This window comes from Alligator mississippiensis, chromosome 5, assembly GCF_030867095.1.
Source record: "Alligator mississippiensis isolate rAllMis1 chromosome 5, rAllMis1, whole genome shotgun sequence".
NCBI lineage: Eukaryota > Metazoa > Chordata > Crocodylia > Alligatoridae > Alligator > Alligator mississippiensis.
Window position 1 is genome coordinate 140538961 of NC_081828.1, and position 18384 is coordinate 140557344.

Sequence of the window (18384 nt, forward strand, 5' to 3'; positions counted from 1 at the left end):
AATCAAACCTCCTCCCTATGGTTGACTATTCACTGTCTCAGCAAAGACCCCCACACATAGGAAATGGGCAAACTATGGGCTGATCAAAATTTGGCTTTATGGAGCCATCTCCAGTTAGGCTTCTGCTTTTGAAAGAGGCTTCTGAAACCAGATCTTAAAATCTGAAAGCATTTTATTTCTAGGAGCACTGACACTAGCACTATCACACCTCAAAGAATTTCTGTAAGGTTAATACTTGTGCTGTGTAACAGACCTCAGAGAAGCAGCTGCTTGGCACAGAACCCTACCTGATCACCCCAAGCTTGCTAAAGCAAGGGAGCAGTTGTCTAACTCCATAGTCATTGATGTTGTTGTTGTCTAGATCGAGAGCTAGATGCTTGTGGAAATGATGCACAATGAAGGAAATGGCACTGCAGTCAGCTGAATAGGCATTGCAGTAAGTGAGTTTGATGTAATTGGCCCGCATGTCTTTTGCAGCCAGCTTCCCCACTTTTTCACTTTGAGTCTCATAAATGCACCGCAGCATCCAAACAAAATTGGGTGTAACCTGAACTTGCTTATAGTTTGCAAGCCTTGATCGCGTCAGGCCCTTCATATGAGATTTCATGCTTCCTGAGAGATATGTTAAAAGAGCATTTCTTTTCCTCTTAATGGCCATAGGTGAGACTAAATGTCTCAAGAGCTTCTGTCTAGCTTTGGAAAGCAGACCACAGAGGAAAAGGTTGGTGAAGTGAAAGTGTTCATTGTTTCGGAAAGGATCTTCTCCTATTGGCCGATTATTGAACCATGGAATAGGGAGGCAGGTAAATTGGGTAGTCTCGAGGGTGGAGCACTCATTAAAAAATTTCAGTAACTCTTTTGTACCCACTTTCTCTTCAGTGATTAGGAAAAAAGCTGTGAAAAAAGACTGGAGGGTCAAGTGCAGGAACTCATAAGAGGACTGGTCTCCACAGCCTCCATAGCTGTGAACTGTCCTGAGGAATCCCAAATGCAAATCCTCTTCCAATACATTCACAGCCATGACCTCCTCATGCTCAAAAACAAAGAGAGATTTCTCCATTCCCCGATGGGCTATTCTACCCAAAGACAGCAGGGTTTCTTTTTTTGACTTGAATGTCTCCACTTGGCTCCTGGTGTTCTTCTTCAGCAAATCTGTTTTCAGAGTTCGGTTCAAGTGGACTTCAGTCATGAGCAAAAACACGTCCGTCAACGTAACAGAGTAATCTGGAAACTCATGGATGTCAAACATGGAATGCAAATGTTCATAGCATTTAAAGATAATCCAACAAAACAAAGGTACTGAACACAAACTACAGAGACTGGGGTTAGCTTCTAGATGATTCAGTACCAATGTTTGGCACCCCTCATCTTTGAAAAACATCTTAGTGTATGCCTTCAGGTTGTTGCTGGAGAAGCCTCGGAGCAATACTTTCTTCCTAATAATGTTTTGATGGACCTCAGTCCCAGTCCTTGCTGTGAGAACTTTCCTTGATCCTTTCAAAAGTTTTCCTCTAAGAAGACTCACCAACAGGGTGAGTGGGTGGATAGGTTCGCTGGGTGAGCAGATCTCAGGAACGCTGTTTACGTCAAAGTCAGAATAGATCTCATCAAACCCATCAAATGTGAAGAGGACTGTGTGAGGGAACTGAAGGATGTGGCTGAATACCTCCTCTTGGTCCTGGTCTGGGTAACAGTTGTATTTGAACAGAAGATCTTTCAGACTGATGGTTTCATTCTCCTTAAAGCAGCTAAACATCCTGCACCGGAACCGGAAAAAATATTTGGCACCTACATCCAACTCTCCTCGGGCCCAAAGATTTTGCACTTTTTGCAGCAAAATGGATTTTCCAATTCCTGCATCACCAAAGACACAGATGGTCTCTCCATCTTCATTAATCAGCCCAGTTCTATCATCAAACAGGGCTTCTAAGCAGTTCACATTGCCAAGACTCTCATTGGCATAACTGACCAGTTCCATGATATTATCAGAGTAGATTTCCTCAAGCAGCATCTCCTCCTTCTGAGCATATGACATGACAAACTTTGTGTCTCTTCCCAATTCATACTTGAGTTTCTGACGGTACCTGCTAACTAAAAAAGAGAATGAACTATTATTAAAAGCAGTCAAGTCCAATACTTCATTAAATACAAAGCATCCTGCCATGCTTGAGAATTAAGACAGACTTACAGGTCACACAAGCTCAACTGCTTCTAGTTCACAGGTAAGTAGTTAGCACAATAAAAAAACTGTTTTGCTGAAGGCTACAGCTAACTCCCTTCTACCTCTTATCAGATATATGCTTAGCATTCTTTTTGCTCAAGGTAGATGCAAAAAAAAAAAAGTAGTAGTTAGCTGTGTTAGTCTGAAGTCAAGCAGAAGGCAGGGCAGAATTGCATCTTTTAGACTAATTCAGAGATGCACAAGCTTTTGTAAGGCACAGCTCATTTTGTCAGGTCTTCCAGATTCAACCCAGGGTGAGTTTGACATGCCTGCAGTATTTGGGTAGCTGCAATTTACCTATCTAAATTCCTCTTGAAGCTTTATTGAACTAGTTAATATTCACTCCTTGTCTTGTTGTTATTATGATTTCTATGTGTAGAACACATAACTCAGGCTCTAGAAACTTCACACTATTGGGCAGCATGGCTGTTGGTAGTGTTGCAAAGGACTCTTCACTTCAGGTGGGGAGAGGGGTAGAGTGATTTCTGTATTTATGCCACCTGGGAAATGTTCCAGTTATCACATTTAAAAGAACAAACATACATAAATGTCCTGCTTAATAAATCAGCAGTCTGTCACTCTGCCACAAACAGTCACCACAAAGATACTGCACTATGTAAAAAGCTAGTCAATATTAGACTTAAATGTGAGACTGATGCTCTAGTTTAAAAATGGCCTTGAGATTCTGGGGAGAAAAAGTGAAATGAGACAGACACCTCTTCAACTAAATCAATGGGACTGTAATTTAATACTGTAGACGATTTGCAGATGGAGCTTACAAAGATGTAACACTTTCATCTACGAGCTGAGTGTTTCTATATTTTTTTCCTTTGGCTGTGGCTGCATGGACCCTACAGAAATACCTATGTTTCTTCCTATTCCATGTTAAAAATGGTGATCTTACATATAGGTTGCTCTATGTCCTTATTGCACCATACCTGATTGGAACATCCAGCCTGTAAGGATAATTTAGATGCCATGCTGTTTTAAAAGTACAGGCTGACTGATTACTCAAGCCCCTCTTTACAACCCCAGAATGTTTCCCTTAAAAAGAACTGAGACAAAGTAGTTAAGGATACTCATGCTTAAAAAATTTCCGTTGTTACCACTGGATTAAAAGGAAAGCTTTAATTCACTTGAAAGTGCTGAGACTACAGAGCACAGTGTAGCACTGTAGCTGCTCCATCTGGCCCCCAGTAGAACATTCGGACATTGTTCCTCTCTTCACCCTAACGTTAGTATTTTGTTTTAAATGTCTCTTTTAATTCACCTCAAACTGATCACTTCATCACAAACTGATCACCACTTCTGGAATGGTGTAACTGCACTATTGAAATCTCTGTCATATGGCTGACTAGTGCTAATCATCTTGGGGGAGGCTTGTAAACTTCTGAGAAAGGGGGTTATTGTGTCATTCATCCATCTTTGGACCCTCATGGTTCTACCATGTTTTGGGGTCTGGAACAGAGACTGCCTTGATTTAGGCAGTAGAGAGGACTGTCCAAGTCACAGCAACTGGTCTTAGCACTACTCAGGATCTCCCATAGTTCTAAGGACCTTCTTGCTTCATATTCCCTTCACTGAGGAATGATGAGACCTGTATCTGGAAGTATACTAAGTGCTGGTCTCACCAAGATAATTTCCAGCAACTGTGTATGGGTCTTTAGCCCACATTCAGCCACGCGCAGTAACGGGAGAGCTGAAAAAAATCTCACCACGTATTCCCTATACTGAAAACCAGAGGGTTATATCTCTGGTTATACATTTTTTTAAAGCTTGATTTTGATAGATAAAATAATTGAAGTCAAAGAATGAAAATAATCAATACATAGGTTAATTAAGTTACTGTTCATGCATGAATTGAGTTTACTGGAGAAATGTTTTTTTTCCATAGAACTGACTTGCATGCAAAACCTTACATGACTACCTACCTGGATCTGTATTTACAACCAATTTACTCTGAATATGCTCAGAAGGCTGAAATCTTATTTCATCCAACCAGGGCTGAAGCTCATGATAAGCATCAGTGACTTTCTGCAGGGTATAGACAAAGTATTCTGAAACTTCTTCTCCCTTGCTTTGAACCAGATCCAGAATTTTACGAACCTGAAGAAAGAACAAGTGAAATGTTAGTAATGTGCAGAATTTGCTATCTGTTACATTTACAGAATGCTTTGGGGCCCTTCAGCACTGGAGACAGGACTTGAAAAAGAAAACTTGAGTCCATCTTAAAAATTTCAATTCAAAATCTGGACCTTCAACATCCCAAAGTTCAGTGTGTTTGGATGATGTAGCTAGATCTGAGCTGTTACAGAGGGACTGGACCTGGAGCTCTGATTTCAATCTCAGTCCTTAATTACAGATGTTAACTACAGAGATGAATGGGTCTGTACTGTGGAGCAGCAAAGCATCTTCCAGGCCTGCTTGGGTACACAGACTAGGGAAGGAAATTTTAAATCCTCCCCAGATTAAAGTGAAATTAGAAAACAGATTTCTGGCCTCCAGACTTGGCCCTTCAAAGTGTGAGGGTCAGCTGTGGTGTACATCAGACCCTAATTGTACATCAGACCCTAGCCTGACCTGCAGTATGGGAGGTGGAAGGCTTCTCCCAGACTGAATATAGAGCCAAACATGAGCATTCTTCCCTCCAAGCAGACTAGTTCAGCGCTTCAAGGCTACCAGAAAAAACAGGTGATGCTGGATTCCCAACTCACCCAGAAGTCAGAGATTTAATGCTCACACCTGTTAGCAAAAAGGACTGACTCCAGCTGACAGCTGGAAAGGGCCGACAGCTGGAAACGAATGATGGAGAACTTGTTTCTGAGGGTACTTGTTGGATAATCTTTATATTAGCATAAGGTTGACCTACCATTCTTAAGATAACCACATGCCAAGCCTTCTAGTCTCATCTTCAAGCAACTGTAGATTTGCAGTGTGGGTAGGTATAAGGGCAAGATACAGTCTGACTTTTGTGCAACCAGTGTATGAAGACCTTAGTTCAATTGCCCCTAGAAAGTACAGCAGTCCCTCCAAGTACTTCTTGGATTGGATTCTGTTCCTGCTCAAGAAACTGAACTAGCCAAAGGCGTAATTTCTTCAGTAGCCAAATTCCTCAAGCTTTCAAATTCCTCAAGCTTCTGGAGGTAGCTGCTTTTGTCTGCCATGATCTTAGTGAAGGAGAAAGTACATTGTAGACACCAAGAAGATGATAGCTTTTTTGTTTTTCTTTGGACAGGTGATTTAAAGCAAAGACTGCTCTGTAACCTAACATAGCTTTTTAGAGAGGTTCACAAAATCTCCTTTTTAGTTAATACTGTAAAGTGCATGCTGCCTCTGCTGACAGCCTGTTCTGTTACAATGGCAAGATGACCATAAATATTGTCATTTTTCAGCTCTCAGATTTTTTTACTACACAGATAAGCAGTATTATTATAAATTCCATTATTCAAGAAGACTGATTATGCTAGGGGAAGTCTGTAAATTGATGAAGGCCAGGGCTCTGAGCATTTTATGGTTTATGTGCCTCCAGCTGTGAGGCAGTTTTGAAATTTCTAAGCTGCGTAACTGGTTTATCAGGGAAATCAGAGCCAGGTGTTGTTTTAAAACAATGTCTCCATTATAAAAGGAAAAACTGCCTGAACTGATCTTTTTCCTCTACTGGAAGACTTAGAATTCCAAGAAGTTTTTATTGTTGTTCTCTACTGGGGACAAATCTAAAGCCCAAATGTATCAGAATATCAAAGTTTTTCCTAAGTTCACATAGGAGGATATGGAAGGAACCCCTCTCTTTACAAAGAAAATATTGCACAGGTGGAAAACAATTACAATTTTAAAATAAATGCTTCCCCTTTAAAACAAGGATCAACTTTTCATATGTCCCATGTTATGGTGAAATAAGATTGTTTCTTAGTTTAGTATTTTGCACGGTAATTAAACAGCAAAACTTTAAAGGTGTGCATTTAAAATGCCTTAACATCATAGATTTTTTAAAATAAATTTCATAGATTTTTTAAAATTAAAATTGCTAAAAAAAATAAATCTCCAGGGATAAAGTAGCAGTTGCTTGAGGGTACAATTCAAAGGCTACCATGAATTTTAATGGGAACTGGATCACACCTTAAGGAACATTGTGTCCTGCCTGGGTGACCAACATTCTCCACTGATCTGTCGAGCAAAGTTCACAACCGTGAAAGTTTACATAGACCACCTCAGCAATGACCCTACTCATTGCAAGGAAAATGTGAGTGGAGGAAAGACTGAGTCAGTTGCCTCACCTATAGAACAGCCTGCCAAGAGGAAGGCCAATTAGTTCCAGCGCTGGCAGGGATACTTGCGACAGATATTTCTCTCCAGGGGAGGCTGGACTGGGTATATCAAATATAATATAAATCTAAAAGGGAAAGTTGCCGGATATACTTAAGGCTATGGGAGTTTACAAGCCTAATACAAAGCTTGAGCTAAACAGTAGTAGGCAACTTTCAGTCTTTCTGGATCATGGTATATGCATGAGAGGTCACCAGGACCTTCAATGCATGCACCTAGGCTAGAAGATGGAGGAGTGGAGGCTGCCAGACTTTCAATCCCTTCTTTTAGACCATTGAGACAACATCCAAAGGCCAAACCAGGTCTAGACCTTCAGTGCCTTCACAGCTGTAGTTACATGAAGGTCTGGGAATTGAATCTGGGTTTCCCACAGGGTAGACAAGGATTCTACCACTGACCCACAACAGTAAGTATGAGGTAAATAATGAAATAAGAAAATACCTTATCTGTTTGAGTTGGAAACTGTGCAGCAATCTCAGCGTCTTCATTTGAGAAGTATTCATTCTTAATCAAGTTGTCAATCAAACACTGGGTGTTTCGGATACTGGTGACCAAATGTTCTCGATGTATTTTCAGCAAGTTAATGAATGATGGAGGATTTGTTCCTGAGGGTACTTGTTGGATAATCTTTGTATTAGCATATGGCTGACCTGCCATTCTTAAGATAACCACATGCCAAGCCTTCTAGTCTCATCTTCAAGCAACTATAGATTTGCAGTGTGACATCGGGATTGGAGTTGAATTCAGGTCAAACACCAACTGTCCTTCATGCTATTGGACCTATGACAGTAAGTGTGCAACAACAAATAAAAAATTAAATAGTATGAGACTTGTCCCTCCAACACCAAATGCATTTCCAGTCTGTTAACAAAATGCTTGCTAATTTCACCATGCAAAATAATACTGACATCCTACCCAAGCAAGCTTCAGGGGAATGGTTATTTACTGTTTAAAGCTAAGAAAAGGATGCAGAGTGGTCTGTGTTACAGAAGCTGTCCTCTAGTCTGCTGTGCATTCAGCTTATGTCCACTTTATTAGACATTCTTGGTGCATGATTCTGGATGTCATAAAATGAAATAAAATAATACAGCATAGTAGGTAGCTACTTCTCACAGATCAGTTCAGTTTATTACAGTACATTAAGAATCTCTCTAAAATGCTGCCAATAGATATGATTAACTATGCTTGGAGGGCATCATAATTCAAGTTCATTAATATCACTTAGCATCAGATCCATCTTAGTCTGTACAAAAAGAAGAATTTGCACACAAGCAGGCATGTACTATAGCTGTCAATTTGAACTGTTTGCAAGTATTAGTTTCTCCCTGGCCCGGTTGCACCCACCGAAGGTATGTCTACATGCTCATTAATGCGCCATAATTAAGGTGCATTAAGTTTAGTACCTGTAATAACAGGTACTAACAACGCAACGTAATCGGCGCTGCTGCACAGGAGCGCCAGCACACACTTTTTTGTGATGCTAATGTGCAGTAAACTAATTCTACTCTGCATTAGCACGCTTTTTGCCTGCTGTGCTAATGTGCAGTAGAATTAGTTTACTGCGCATTTAGCATCTCATGTAGACATGCCCCTGGAAACACGATGTGATCACTAACACAACTCAGTGAACTCCATGCCAAAGATAAAATCCTGTTACAGAATAAAAATCTTCCTTGCTGTTATAACAGATGCTGCCTCTGGAAATTAAGAGCTGTACATGGCAGCATCCATGAGATCAGCCTGTACACATGCATGAATACATGCTACATGTCCTAGTCTCACACTGATGGAGCTGACAGCCTTCCTCACCTGGCTAAATTATTGGTATTTTCCTTGATCACAGTGGAAAATGATGAGCCTCAATAGGAACAAATTGCCCTGGGATAACATGATTGGTTTTTCTGGATGCCTAATGACAGCTAATGTAGCCATGCAAGAACTGACACAAATCTAAATTTCAGTTAAGGAGAATTATGAAGTACATTTAAGTACCTTTTAGATATAAGTGCTGTACCTACATTTAACTTAATCTCTCAGAGGCAAACATCTTATGAGATCATGATCAGGTGAATTTCTAGGATCAACTTAGAAATTGTTACTCAGACCTGCATTGTGTTCCATAACTATGCTTCACAGGATGAAAAGCCCAATGTGAAACCTAGATGCAGCTGTTCAGTGACATGTCTATAACTGCAGTAATCTCTGTAAAAAAAAAAAAAAAAAAGCCAGTGTTGCTTCTTCAAATCATTTGTAATTCCCTGAGCCATCTGACATACAGAAAAGCTTTTTTTTATAGGTTCCTGCTCTTGTTCATCTAAAATATAACTAAGCTCTCATGCACACTTGGGCATTCGCCCTAGCAATTAGCTGCCACCAGACACTGCATTTTGCATTTCCGTGCTAGAAGTGGCCAGTTGCACCAATGCAGCTTGACTGTCTGAACCTGTGATTTGAAATGCTGCAGCTTAATGCGAGTTTGAAAATGTAGTCCTTAGTATAGATAGGCAAATGGTGCACATGAGAATAGCTCCATTGACTTCAAGGGACCAAATTGGTAACTCGCCAGTTTGCACTGCTCTGAATCTGGCCCAAACAGTTTATACTGCTCTATCTGTACCCGGAACTGGCCATCAGTAGCTTAAAACAGGGCAAATCTGTAACATGGTTTAGAGCAAGCCAGAACATTGCAAATTCCTTTGACTGACTGCAATGAAACCAAGCAGGCTAACTAACTCTCTCACCACGTAAGTGATCTGGATCTGCAAGATACCATTTACTCATTAAACCATTTATATTATTCACTCAGCAGGGGTGGCTGGTTTCTGACTCACTTGGCTTTCTAGAAGTTGCAGTGCCTTTTCTCTTTGTCAGAAGCTTATTTTATAATTCTCTAAACCACAATGACTAGACAGTTTCTAAACTGCCATCCTGAGGTTTCTGTCTTATTTAAAGAGAAACTGTCACCTTAAAATCTATAGTTCATTCTCTTCTAAGGTTTTACATCTGGGTTCCTCTGCTCATTTTTGTTTTTCTAGAACCTCACTTTCCTATTGTTTCTCCCACTTCTGTGAAAGACTCATGTAAACTCCTTCTAGCTGACTACACAAAGCATTGTCACATGTGCAAAACAGGCCAAGAATTAGGAAGCAATGTGTTTTTCTTTTTACTTGTTTTGATTCTTGTAAACTTAAGTGGCTGCTTGTAACAGGAAGAACATTTTCAGGCATACAGAATTTAAGTCGTATTCTACATTTAAAGAAAAAAAAATCAGCCTACATTCAACACATGGGCAAATGAAAAGAGAGGAAAAAATACATGAACACAAGATTATTTTCTTTAAAAGAAAACAATTAAAAGGACAGAAGGACTCAGGAGCGGAGAGAAATACTGCATTGGTTCTGCCAGAGTCTAATTCAGTACAGAACCTGGTTCAAGTTGAAAGATGCCCACGGTCATATATGGGTTTTCTTTCTCACTTTTCTCCATCTCTACTTGTGGCGTGGAAGTAGAGTGGTAGGTGTGGGAAGGACAGAGAAGTATGAGGCACAAGAATGCTGGGCTGAGCTTACATAGAGAGACAATCATATCAGCCTCTGTATCTAATTATCTGAATGTTTAATATATTTTGTATGATCTAACAGATATTTCTAGACTAGATCTGGGCATATAATCCAGAAATCATCAAGAGGCTCTGATCTAAAAAAAAATAGTAATGGTTATATACAGTGAATTTGCCATCTGCAATTTAAAAACATTTACAACTTAATTTCTTCAACCATGCCCAAAGCATTTGTCATTCACTGAGGATAATAAAGTCTGCAAAGAATTTTAAAATGAATACTTTTTTAGCTAGCTCAGTGCAAAAAAGGCATCTACATACTTCTTAACATACAAAATCCATTTTGTTTTTCAGCAAGGATTCTAAAAGATCCAGGCAAAACTTTTTACTTCGTCTCTTCAAAAAAATCTGAGTAGGAGAGCGTGAGAAATTTAGGCACAAGGACAGCTTTTTTAGAACCTGAAAATAAGTATTTATGAAAGCACCTCCTCAAACAGCACCTCATTTATACTTTGCAATGAAGATGATAACAAACGATAGGAAAAGAAAAATGCATGATAGTTATATGAGGATTCCAGTGTCAGAATCGTTACATGCTAATAGGAAATTTGAGTTTCTGTCCACTGCCATGCTAGAGTATTAGGACTGACATGAATGTTTCTCCCTGATTTGTAAGAGATTTTTCTAGCTTAAACGTTGCCATAGTCCAGGGGTGGGCAAAATGCGGCCCGGGGGCCGTATGTGGCCCACCAGGCCATTCTATCCGGCCTGCGGGGCCCCTAAAAATTTAGAAAATTGATATTTATCTGCCCCCTGGCTGCCTATCACGCGGCCCTTGATGGCTTGCCAAAATTCAGTAAGTGGCCCTCTGCCCAAAATAATTGCTTGCCCCTGCCATAGTCAGTCCTGAAAAACTACATTTGGATGTTCACTGTGATAAAAATCCAGTATTTGGCAGAAACAGCTTGGCTTCCTGAGAGTCCATATGTATTTGTGCCTCTTGCTTAAAAAATAAACCACATCGTGCCTCTGTGGTAACTCCTCTTATTGCACTCCCTTTCTCCCTACATTTCTATTTTGTCTCATATTTTCTGAAATTCTGTGTCACCTCTAATGGATGCAACACAAACCGTGTGGCTCAGGGGAAAACAAGTCATTTTGACACTTTCAGGGTTGGGTCTGGTCAGGTGGGTTTCATTTCTACCTGGGAGGAATTTTGCAATCTTTGCATTCTCCTTTGCCTGAGAAAGGGTATGAGAGCCTGAAAGCTTGCAAATAAAGAATTTTTTTTGCATCTACCTAGTTGGTCTAATAAAAGATATCGCCTCTACCCACTGACTGCATTTACTGCATGAACATTTTCCTGGCAAAAACTATACCTTGAGACCTCCTTTCAGTTGATATGCCAGCAGACCTTAGAACAGGTACTGAACAGTCTGCTAGGCCAGGTCATCTTCTGGGCAAGTGGCATAATCTTAGCCTTTGGTGATGAAGTCTGACAGTGACCAGGATAGTACTGTCTTATTAGAAACCTACCTAGGAGAAATTTTACAATCTTTGCATTCTCCTTTGCCTGAGGAAGGGCACATGAGCCCAAAACCTTGCAAATAAAGAATTTTTTTTGCAAAATCTAGTTGGTCTAATAAAAGATATTGCCTCTAACCCACTGACTGCTTTTGCATTTAGACCAACACAGCTACAACCTTTATCCATGCAATAAATGTTTCCTCTGTGCCTTCAAGTTAGATTTGTTTACTGACCAAAGTGATTATTTAGTACTGCTACGCTGCACTGGAGAGTTCTCTTGCTACATGCAGTACTAAATATTTGCAGTCAGAACCTGTACAGGAACACTTCTTGGAGCTGTTGTGAGAGACTGAAAATGGTTTGATTTTTCTGGTCCTATATTTGGTAGGTAATTTACTGATATTTAAGATGACAAATTACTAAAAGAGAATGTTGTAACCCCCCACCCCCAAGTTATTTTTAGGAACTTACCTTCATTCGACTACTACTTATAAAAGAGCCTCCAACATTTTACTATTACGTGGACATGCCTACACGTGGCACTATGTCACTGTAGCAATGCACTACAGTAGGAGTGGGCAAAATGTGTCCCGCAGGCCGGATGCAGCCTGCCAAGTCATTCTACTCAGCCTGTGGAACCCCTAAAAAATTTAGAAAATTTAAATTTTTCTGCCCCTGGCTGCCTGTCATGCGGCCTTTGACGGCTTGCCAAAACTCAGTAAGCAGCCCTCCACTCAAAATAATTGCCCGCCCCTGCACTATGGTGATGTAGTGTCGGCAGGCACAAACCAGCCGCTACACTGCTGTAGTGATGCGCTCCCTCAGTATACTTCCAAAGTATTAAATGACGGTGCAGTAACAATGACACCATAGTGGCATGTGTAGATGCAACCCTTGTAAAGGGAATTTACAAGAGTAGGAAAAAACAATACATTTGAGAGGCATATGAGTACACACACATACCCCTGCATTAAAGGTTTGAGCATCATGCTTCAAGACAGATGTGGGCAAATCAGAGAGTTCAGAGGATAGCAACACGAAAATAATTATTACTAGGCTAGAAAGATATGAAGAAAAGTTGGAAGAACCGATCTTATTTTGTGCAAAGGAGAGAAGACTCAGGGGGATTTGACAATAACCTTCAACTACAAAAAAGACTGTTATAAAGAGGAAGGTGATCAAATATTCTGTGTCCACAGGGGACAGGAAAAAAAGTAATGAGCTTAAGCTGCAGCAAGGGAGAATTAGGTTGGATATGAGGAAAACCTTTTTAATTCTAAAATTCAATTAAATTTAATTCTAATTTTAATTTTTAACTCTTAATTTTAAGTTTAATTCTAAAACATTACCTAGCGAGATTATGGAGACTCCATCACTGGAACTTTTTAAGTGCACGTTAGACAAACATTTGTCTGGGATAGTTGAGACAAGGATGACCTTGAGTTGGGCAGGAGCATGCATTAGATGGTTTCTTGAGGCCTATTTTTCTCTGTTTCTAAGTTTTACTGAAAACTGATGCTACAAAATTCCTAGAGATGAGAGAAAACTGGTTTTACTTTTATAACCGTGCATTAGCAGAATCTATCCAAAGCCCTGACTCTGATTTTAAAAAAAAATTGTCCGTGAGTGAACATTTATTTCATCCAGGTTTACAATCTCAGCGTAACAATTATAATCAGTAATGCTTATGTCAACCAATATTTTAAGAGCCATATGCTAATCATACACAGATGTTAATGCACAATAGCTCCCATGGTTTCACTGGAGTTACTTTGCCTTTTCTCCTGCATAACTAAGACAATCTTTCCTCTGTGGTGTTTTTCCCACTCTCTCTCTACCATTTTTTTAATGGTAGTAATGGCAGTAAGCTTTTTTAATTGTTCCTGGTTGCCTGAGAAGCAACAGATGTACAAGAACTCAGAGAAGAAATTAATTATGCTCGCTGACAGATTGATGGTTCATGCTGCTTTTAAGGTACACCTTTCTATACAACTGGCTAGCGATTTTCATTTATAGTTTTGTGTTCTTGTTCATGTATATTCTCCTTATTTGGATTTGCCATTAGATTCCCCAATACTGCTCTTTTCAAACAGAGATTTATTAATTCCGGGTTTGACTGAAGTGGCAAATCTGAGTCATTAAAGAGCTCCGGTGTAGGCTTCCTGATACTCCTTTTACGGTTTTCCAAAAGCTCTTGCCATATATCAGAATGGGCTGCCACTAAAAACAAAGAAAAGAAGCCTTTATCTTACCCTTAACGAAGAATTTTTCTCTGTGGTTTTACTGGACTAATATTCCAGTCTTTCTAATAAGGGAGATAGTATTCTATCTTATTATTCTAGTTGGTGAATGATCTTGGCAAGAGTGCAAAATATTGCCTGTTTCACACTTTCAGGATTTTTTTCCGGATAAATTTCCATGCTTGGTATCTGTTCATGATTGGAACAAGATTAATTCTTGCCAGGAACTAGTTGGGGAGAAGAGTGGGGAACAGCTCCTAACACACTGGAACTCTGATTGGAGCCTTCAGGCACTACTACTCCAACATACATCACTACGGGCAACCCCCGCTTAAGACTGTTTCGCTTACCGCTATTTTGCTATAATGCTCATTTTAAATTGATACCTGATTTCACTTAGTGTTCCGCAAGTTTCGCTATAATGCTTGCCAATTCCATCTTGGGTCATTAAAAACACTTGCAGTCACCATTTTGGGCCGTCAAATACCTTCGGTTTTCCTTAATGCCCGTTTCGCTTATTGCTTGGTTTTTCAGAAACCGATTAAGAGCACTAAGCGGGGGTTGCCTCTACTAGCAATATAACAATAGTAACAAGGTGATGTACAGGGCTGCCTGCTGATCCTTAGAGCATCGACATAATCCAGAGGCGAGAAGAGGCAAAAAGCCTTGTGCCTTTTACGTTTGCATAGTTCTGCTGACTTCTATGTCTGTCCTCATGGTCACTGAGCAGGGCATATAGGCCTAAACTGTATTAGTATGTAAATCACATTGAAATGGATGGATTTACAGTTGAGCCCGAGTCTGGCTTTATTCTGTTTCTCTTAGTGGATTGAAAAGAGAACGCATTCACACTCACTCACCCAATGTCTTTCCAACTAGGAGAGCAGGGGGAAAGGTTCAGATTACTTTTTAGGTTAGTGTAGGGGTGGGCAAAATGCGGCCCGGGGGCTGGAAGCGGCCCACCAGGCCGTTCTATCCGGCCCGCGGGGCCCCTAAAAAATTTAGAAAATAAATAATAATCTGCCCTAGGCTGCCTGTCATGCAGTCCTTGATGGCTTGCCAAAACAGTAAGCAGCCCTCTGCCCAAAATGATTGCCTGTCCCTGGGTTAGTGTTACCCCTGTTTTTCTCTGGCTGCCTCATTTAACTCTCTACCTAGACATTGCCTGGTAAATTTTTGAAGCCCTGTGTAAGAGCAGATGAGTCATGGGATAATTTTCTGGGAAAAGGGTGCGCCTCCCATTGAAGCAACCTGAAATTCCCCACTTGCAATCTGCAGGCAAGCTGAGCCCCTCCATGCACTAAGTGCAAATAAAGCCAAGAGCAAGAGCCCCAGTTGCAAGCAAGATTCGTCTTCAATCTGGACGGTGGGCATCATATCTCTCTGGTCCACCGGTCCCCTCTGCAGGGCTGTTTTCCTTAGTCTTGCGGAGGCTGACTAAACGCAGACGTGCGGCATGACCGCGACAGCAGACGTCAGGGGATCACTTTGTTCACTTTTCTAGCTTTTCGTTCCCAAAGCTGGGCACGCGCTGCCTTTCCTCAGGGCCCTCCTGCCTGCCTTGGCTCCTCTCCCAGAGGGGCTGGGGCCCAGGGCCCCAGCCTTGCCCGGTCCTTTTGCCTCCCCTCTCCCCCCACAGCAAAGCCGGCAGAGCCAGGCCAGCCCCGGGCCAGAGCCCGGCGGGGCGGCACGAGGCGGCTGGCGGGAGCGGGAGCCCGACCCCAGCCCCGCGCCACTTACCGCCGCTCCGGCCCCGGGAAAGGAAAGTGAAAGGGGAGGAGCGAGGCCAGGGGCCCGGGCCGGGAGGGGAGGGAGCCAGGCAGGGCGTCTCCTCCTCCCCGCCCCGCGGGAGTGCTCGGCGCTGGAAGCTGCCCCCGGCGGCTCCTGGTCCAGCCCGCCCCGCGCGGCGTCAGGGGCCCGGGCAGCGTTACACCCGGGCGAATAGCACAGAAACCGCGGGGTGGCAGCGCCCTCGGGGCAGCCGCCGGGCCCAACCCCTGCTCCAGCCGCCGCGGCGTTGAGGTCTCTGCATCCCAGCTGGCCCCGGAGCCGAGCCCTTCCGTGCCGGAGGCCGCAGGATGGGGCGCAGCGCCCCGCCCCGCCCCGCCGGACTCTACCCCGGGAGGGCTCCTCGCCTCGCGGACTGCGCCGGGGAGACCTGAGCTCAGGAGGGCAAAATGCACCTGACCGGCACGCTTTAAAAGCCCACCGGGCGACTGTCTACATGGGATTCAACATTTCATACTTCTTGCCATGAATGCCCTGGGGGACCCTCAGCACTCTCCTGCAGATTGATGTCCAATTCCTGGACAATCCTGGAGGGTTGGCAACCTTCATGCAGAAAAGGACCTGGGGGGTCCTTTTGCCTTATCAGCGGGTATGAGCCAGCCTCCTGCTCTGGCTGGGGAGAAGGCTAAGGGGGGACTGGACTGCGCTGGTAGGAGTGTTGCCAGCAGACGGAGAAGTGCTTCTTCCCCTCTGTTCAGCGCTGGTGACACCTATGGTGGCCATCATAGAGGACATTCTGGTTTTCTGCTACTCTCTCCTCTATTGATATGAAACCCAACACCTTTATGTTCTCTATTTTTCTCTTCAAGAGAAAATTTTTCTCTTCAAAAGAAAAATAGAGGACATAAAGGTGTCCGGTTTTGTATCAATAGAGGACAGAGGACAACTGGACTGTCCTCTATGATGGTCACCCTAGTGACACCACATCTGGAGTACTGTGTCCACTTTTTGGCCCCCCACTGTAGAAAGGATGTGGCCAAATTGGAGGGAGTCCAGTGGAGGGCAATGAAAATGAGGGGCATGGGTGACTGGTGCCTCCTAAGCCAGCGGGGACACTTGCCTCCCCAGCGGCCAGTCAGTGACCGGGGAGCCGAGCATGGCAACCCAAAAGTAGCATTCCCTCTAAGCTGGCTCTGAGAGGAAACACTGCCCGAAGGGCCAGGGACGCACACGGGTTCTCCTGGCGCCCCCACTCCCCGGCCAGTGCTCTCAGGGGGGGCACCAGCGTTTCCATCTGCCCGCTTCCTAAGCAGGGATGCTGGCTGTGGGGGTGCAGCAGTGCTCTTGAGGTGCATGTGCACTCCCTACATGTTGCCACTGATGAGAAGTCTGGGGAACGGGACTTGAGGAGAAGCTGAAGGAACTGGGTTTATTTAATCTGGACATGAATGGTGTGTGCCCCTGGCAGCTGGGGGGGCAGAGCGGCAGTGAGCAGGGAGCTCCCGCAGACGTCACCGGTGGTGGCGGGGGGTGGCAAGCGCTGACCAAGGGTCAGCGACCGCCTGCAGCTGCCACTAGCAGGAATTACAGACCACCTGCAGATGCTGCCTTTTTGTAGAGGGTGCACTGCCATGCTCAGGGGGTGTACGTGCACCTGTGTGCACCCCTTACGCATTGCCCCTGAGTCTGGGGAAGAAAAGACTGAGGGGGGATTTAATAACAGCCTGGAGGGTGGTTCTGTAGAGGATGGAGCTCAACTGTTTTCTGTGGTGGCAGATAGGGCTGTGCAAAAATTCACCACCAGTTTTGTTTCGACGCTGTTTTAACCTATTTCAAGGTTGAAACAGCAAAATCGAAACGAAACAGATATGGTCAAAACAAAACAAGGCAAGTCGAAATGTTTTGCCGTTCCGACACTGCTTCGACGTTTCGCCCACAGGCTATAATGGGGAAGGTTGAAACAGCCTATAACTTTGTAATTCCTGGCCAGATTTGTATAAAACTTGCAGAAATGGTAGCCCCTTCTGGGGGCATAAAGTGTGCCAAGTTTCAAGGAGATGGGTATAGGGGGTTTGGAGCAACTGCACCCCAAATTCTTGAGAGCCAAACTTGTGTCACGTGTACGTGTTAAGTCACAGCAGGGTCAAAACTGCAGGAATGCTAGCCCCTGCTGAGGCCACAAAGCCTGCCACATTTCAAGGCAATAGGTGCAGGGGGTTTGGAGAAACTGCACCCCAAAATCCTGAAAGCAAAACTCATGTCACATGTAAGTGTTAAGCCACAGCAGGGTCAAAACTGCAGGTATGCTAGCCCCTGCTGAGGCCACGAAGCCTGCCAGCTGTCGAGGAGATAGGTGCAGGGGTTTGGGGAAACTGCACCTCTGGCTGCTGACAGGCAAAACTTGTGACATGGGTGCTTGTGGGACTGTGTCTGTCTTGGAGCATGGGGGAGGGGAAACTACTGCAGGCCTGGCTGCTAGGCCCTGCTGCAGCCCCTAAGCCTGCCAACTGTCAAGGAGATTGGTACAGGGGGGTTCTGGGGACCTGCACCCCTAGCTGCTGGCAGGCAAAACTCATGACTTAGGTGCTTGTGCAACTGTTGCCTCTCATCAGGCAGCAGGACTGAAGATCATCATTTGCCACCACAGACCTGGGGGTAATAACTGACCACAGTATGAACATGAGCCAGCAGTGTGATGCTATAGCCAGCAGAGCCAACAATACACTGGCATGCATCAATTGATGCATCTCCAGCAAAACCATTGCAAAGGAGTAATTCTTCTACTC

General features: G+C 43.4%; 1 protein-coding gene across 4 annotated transcripts in view; it reads right to left on the bottom strand.

The window, feature by feature from the left end:
* Positions 1–15919, bottom strand: part of NOD1 (nucleotide binding oligomerization domain containing 1) — a 32214-nt gene extending 16295 nt beyond the window's left edge. Inside the window, exons 1-5 of one of the 4 annotated variants that reach the window (XM_019498085.2) lie at positions 15611–15919; positions 8650–8746; positions 6986–7324; positions 4153–4327; positions 288–2091 (exon numbers count right to left, since the gene is read on the bottom strand). In XM_019498085.2, the coding sequence (XP_019353630.1) occupies positions 288–2091; positions 4153–4327; positions 6986–7201 (2195 nt within the window). In that variant the 5' untranslated portion in view covers positions 7202–7324; positions 8650–8746; positions 15611–15919. Of the gene's footprint in view, positions 1–287; positions 2092–4152; positions 4328–6985; positions 7325–8649; positions 8747–12979; positions 14864–15610 lie in introns of those variants that run through there. The other 3 variants (XM_006278330.4, XM_014603248.3, XM_059728803.1) reach the window with 3 other exon arrangements.
* Between the last annotated feature and the right edge of the window lie 2465 nt (positions 15920–18384).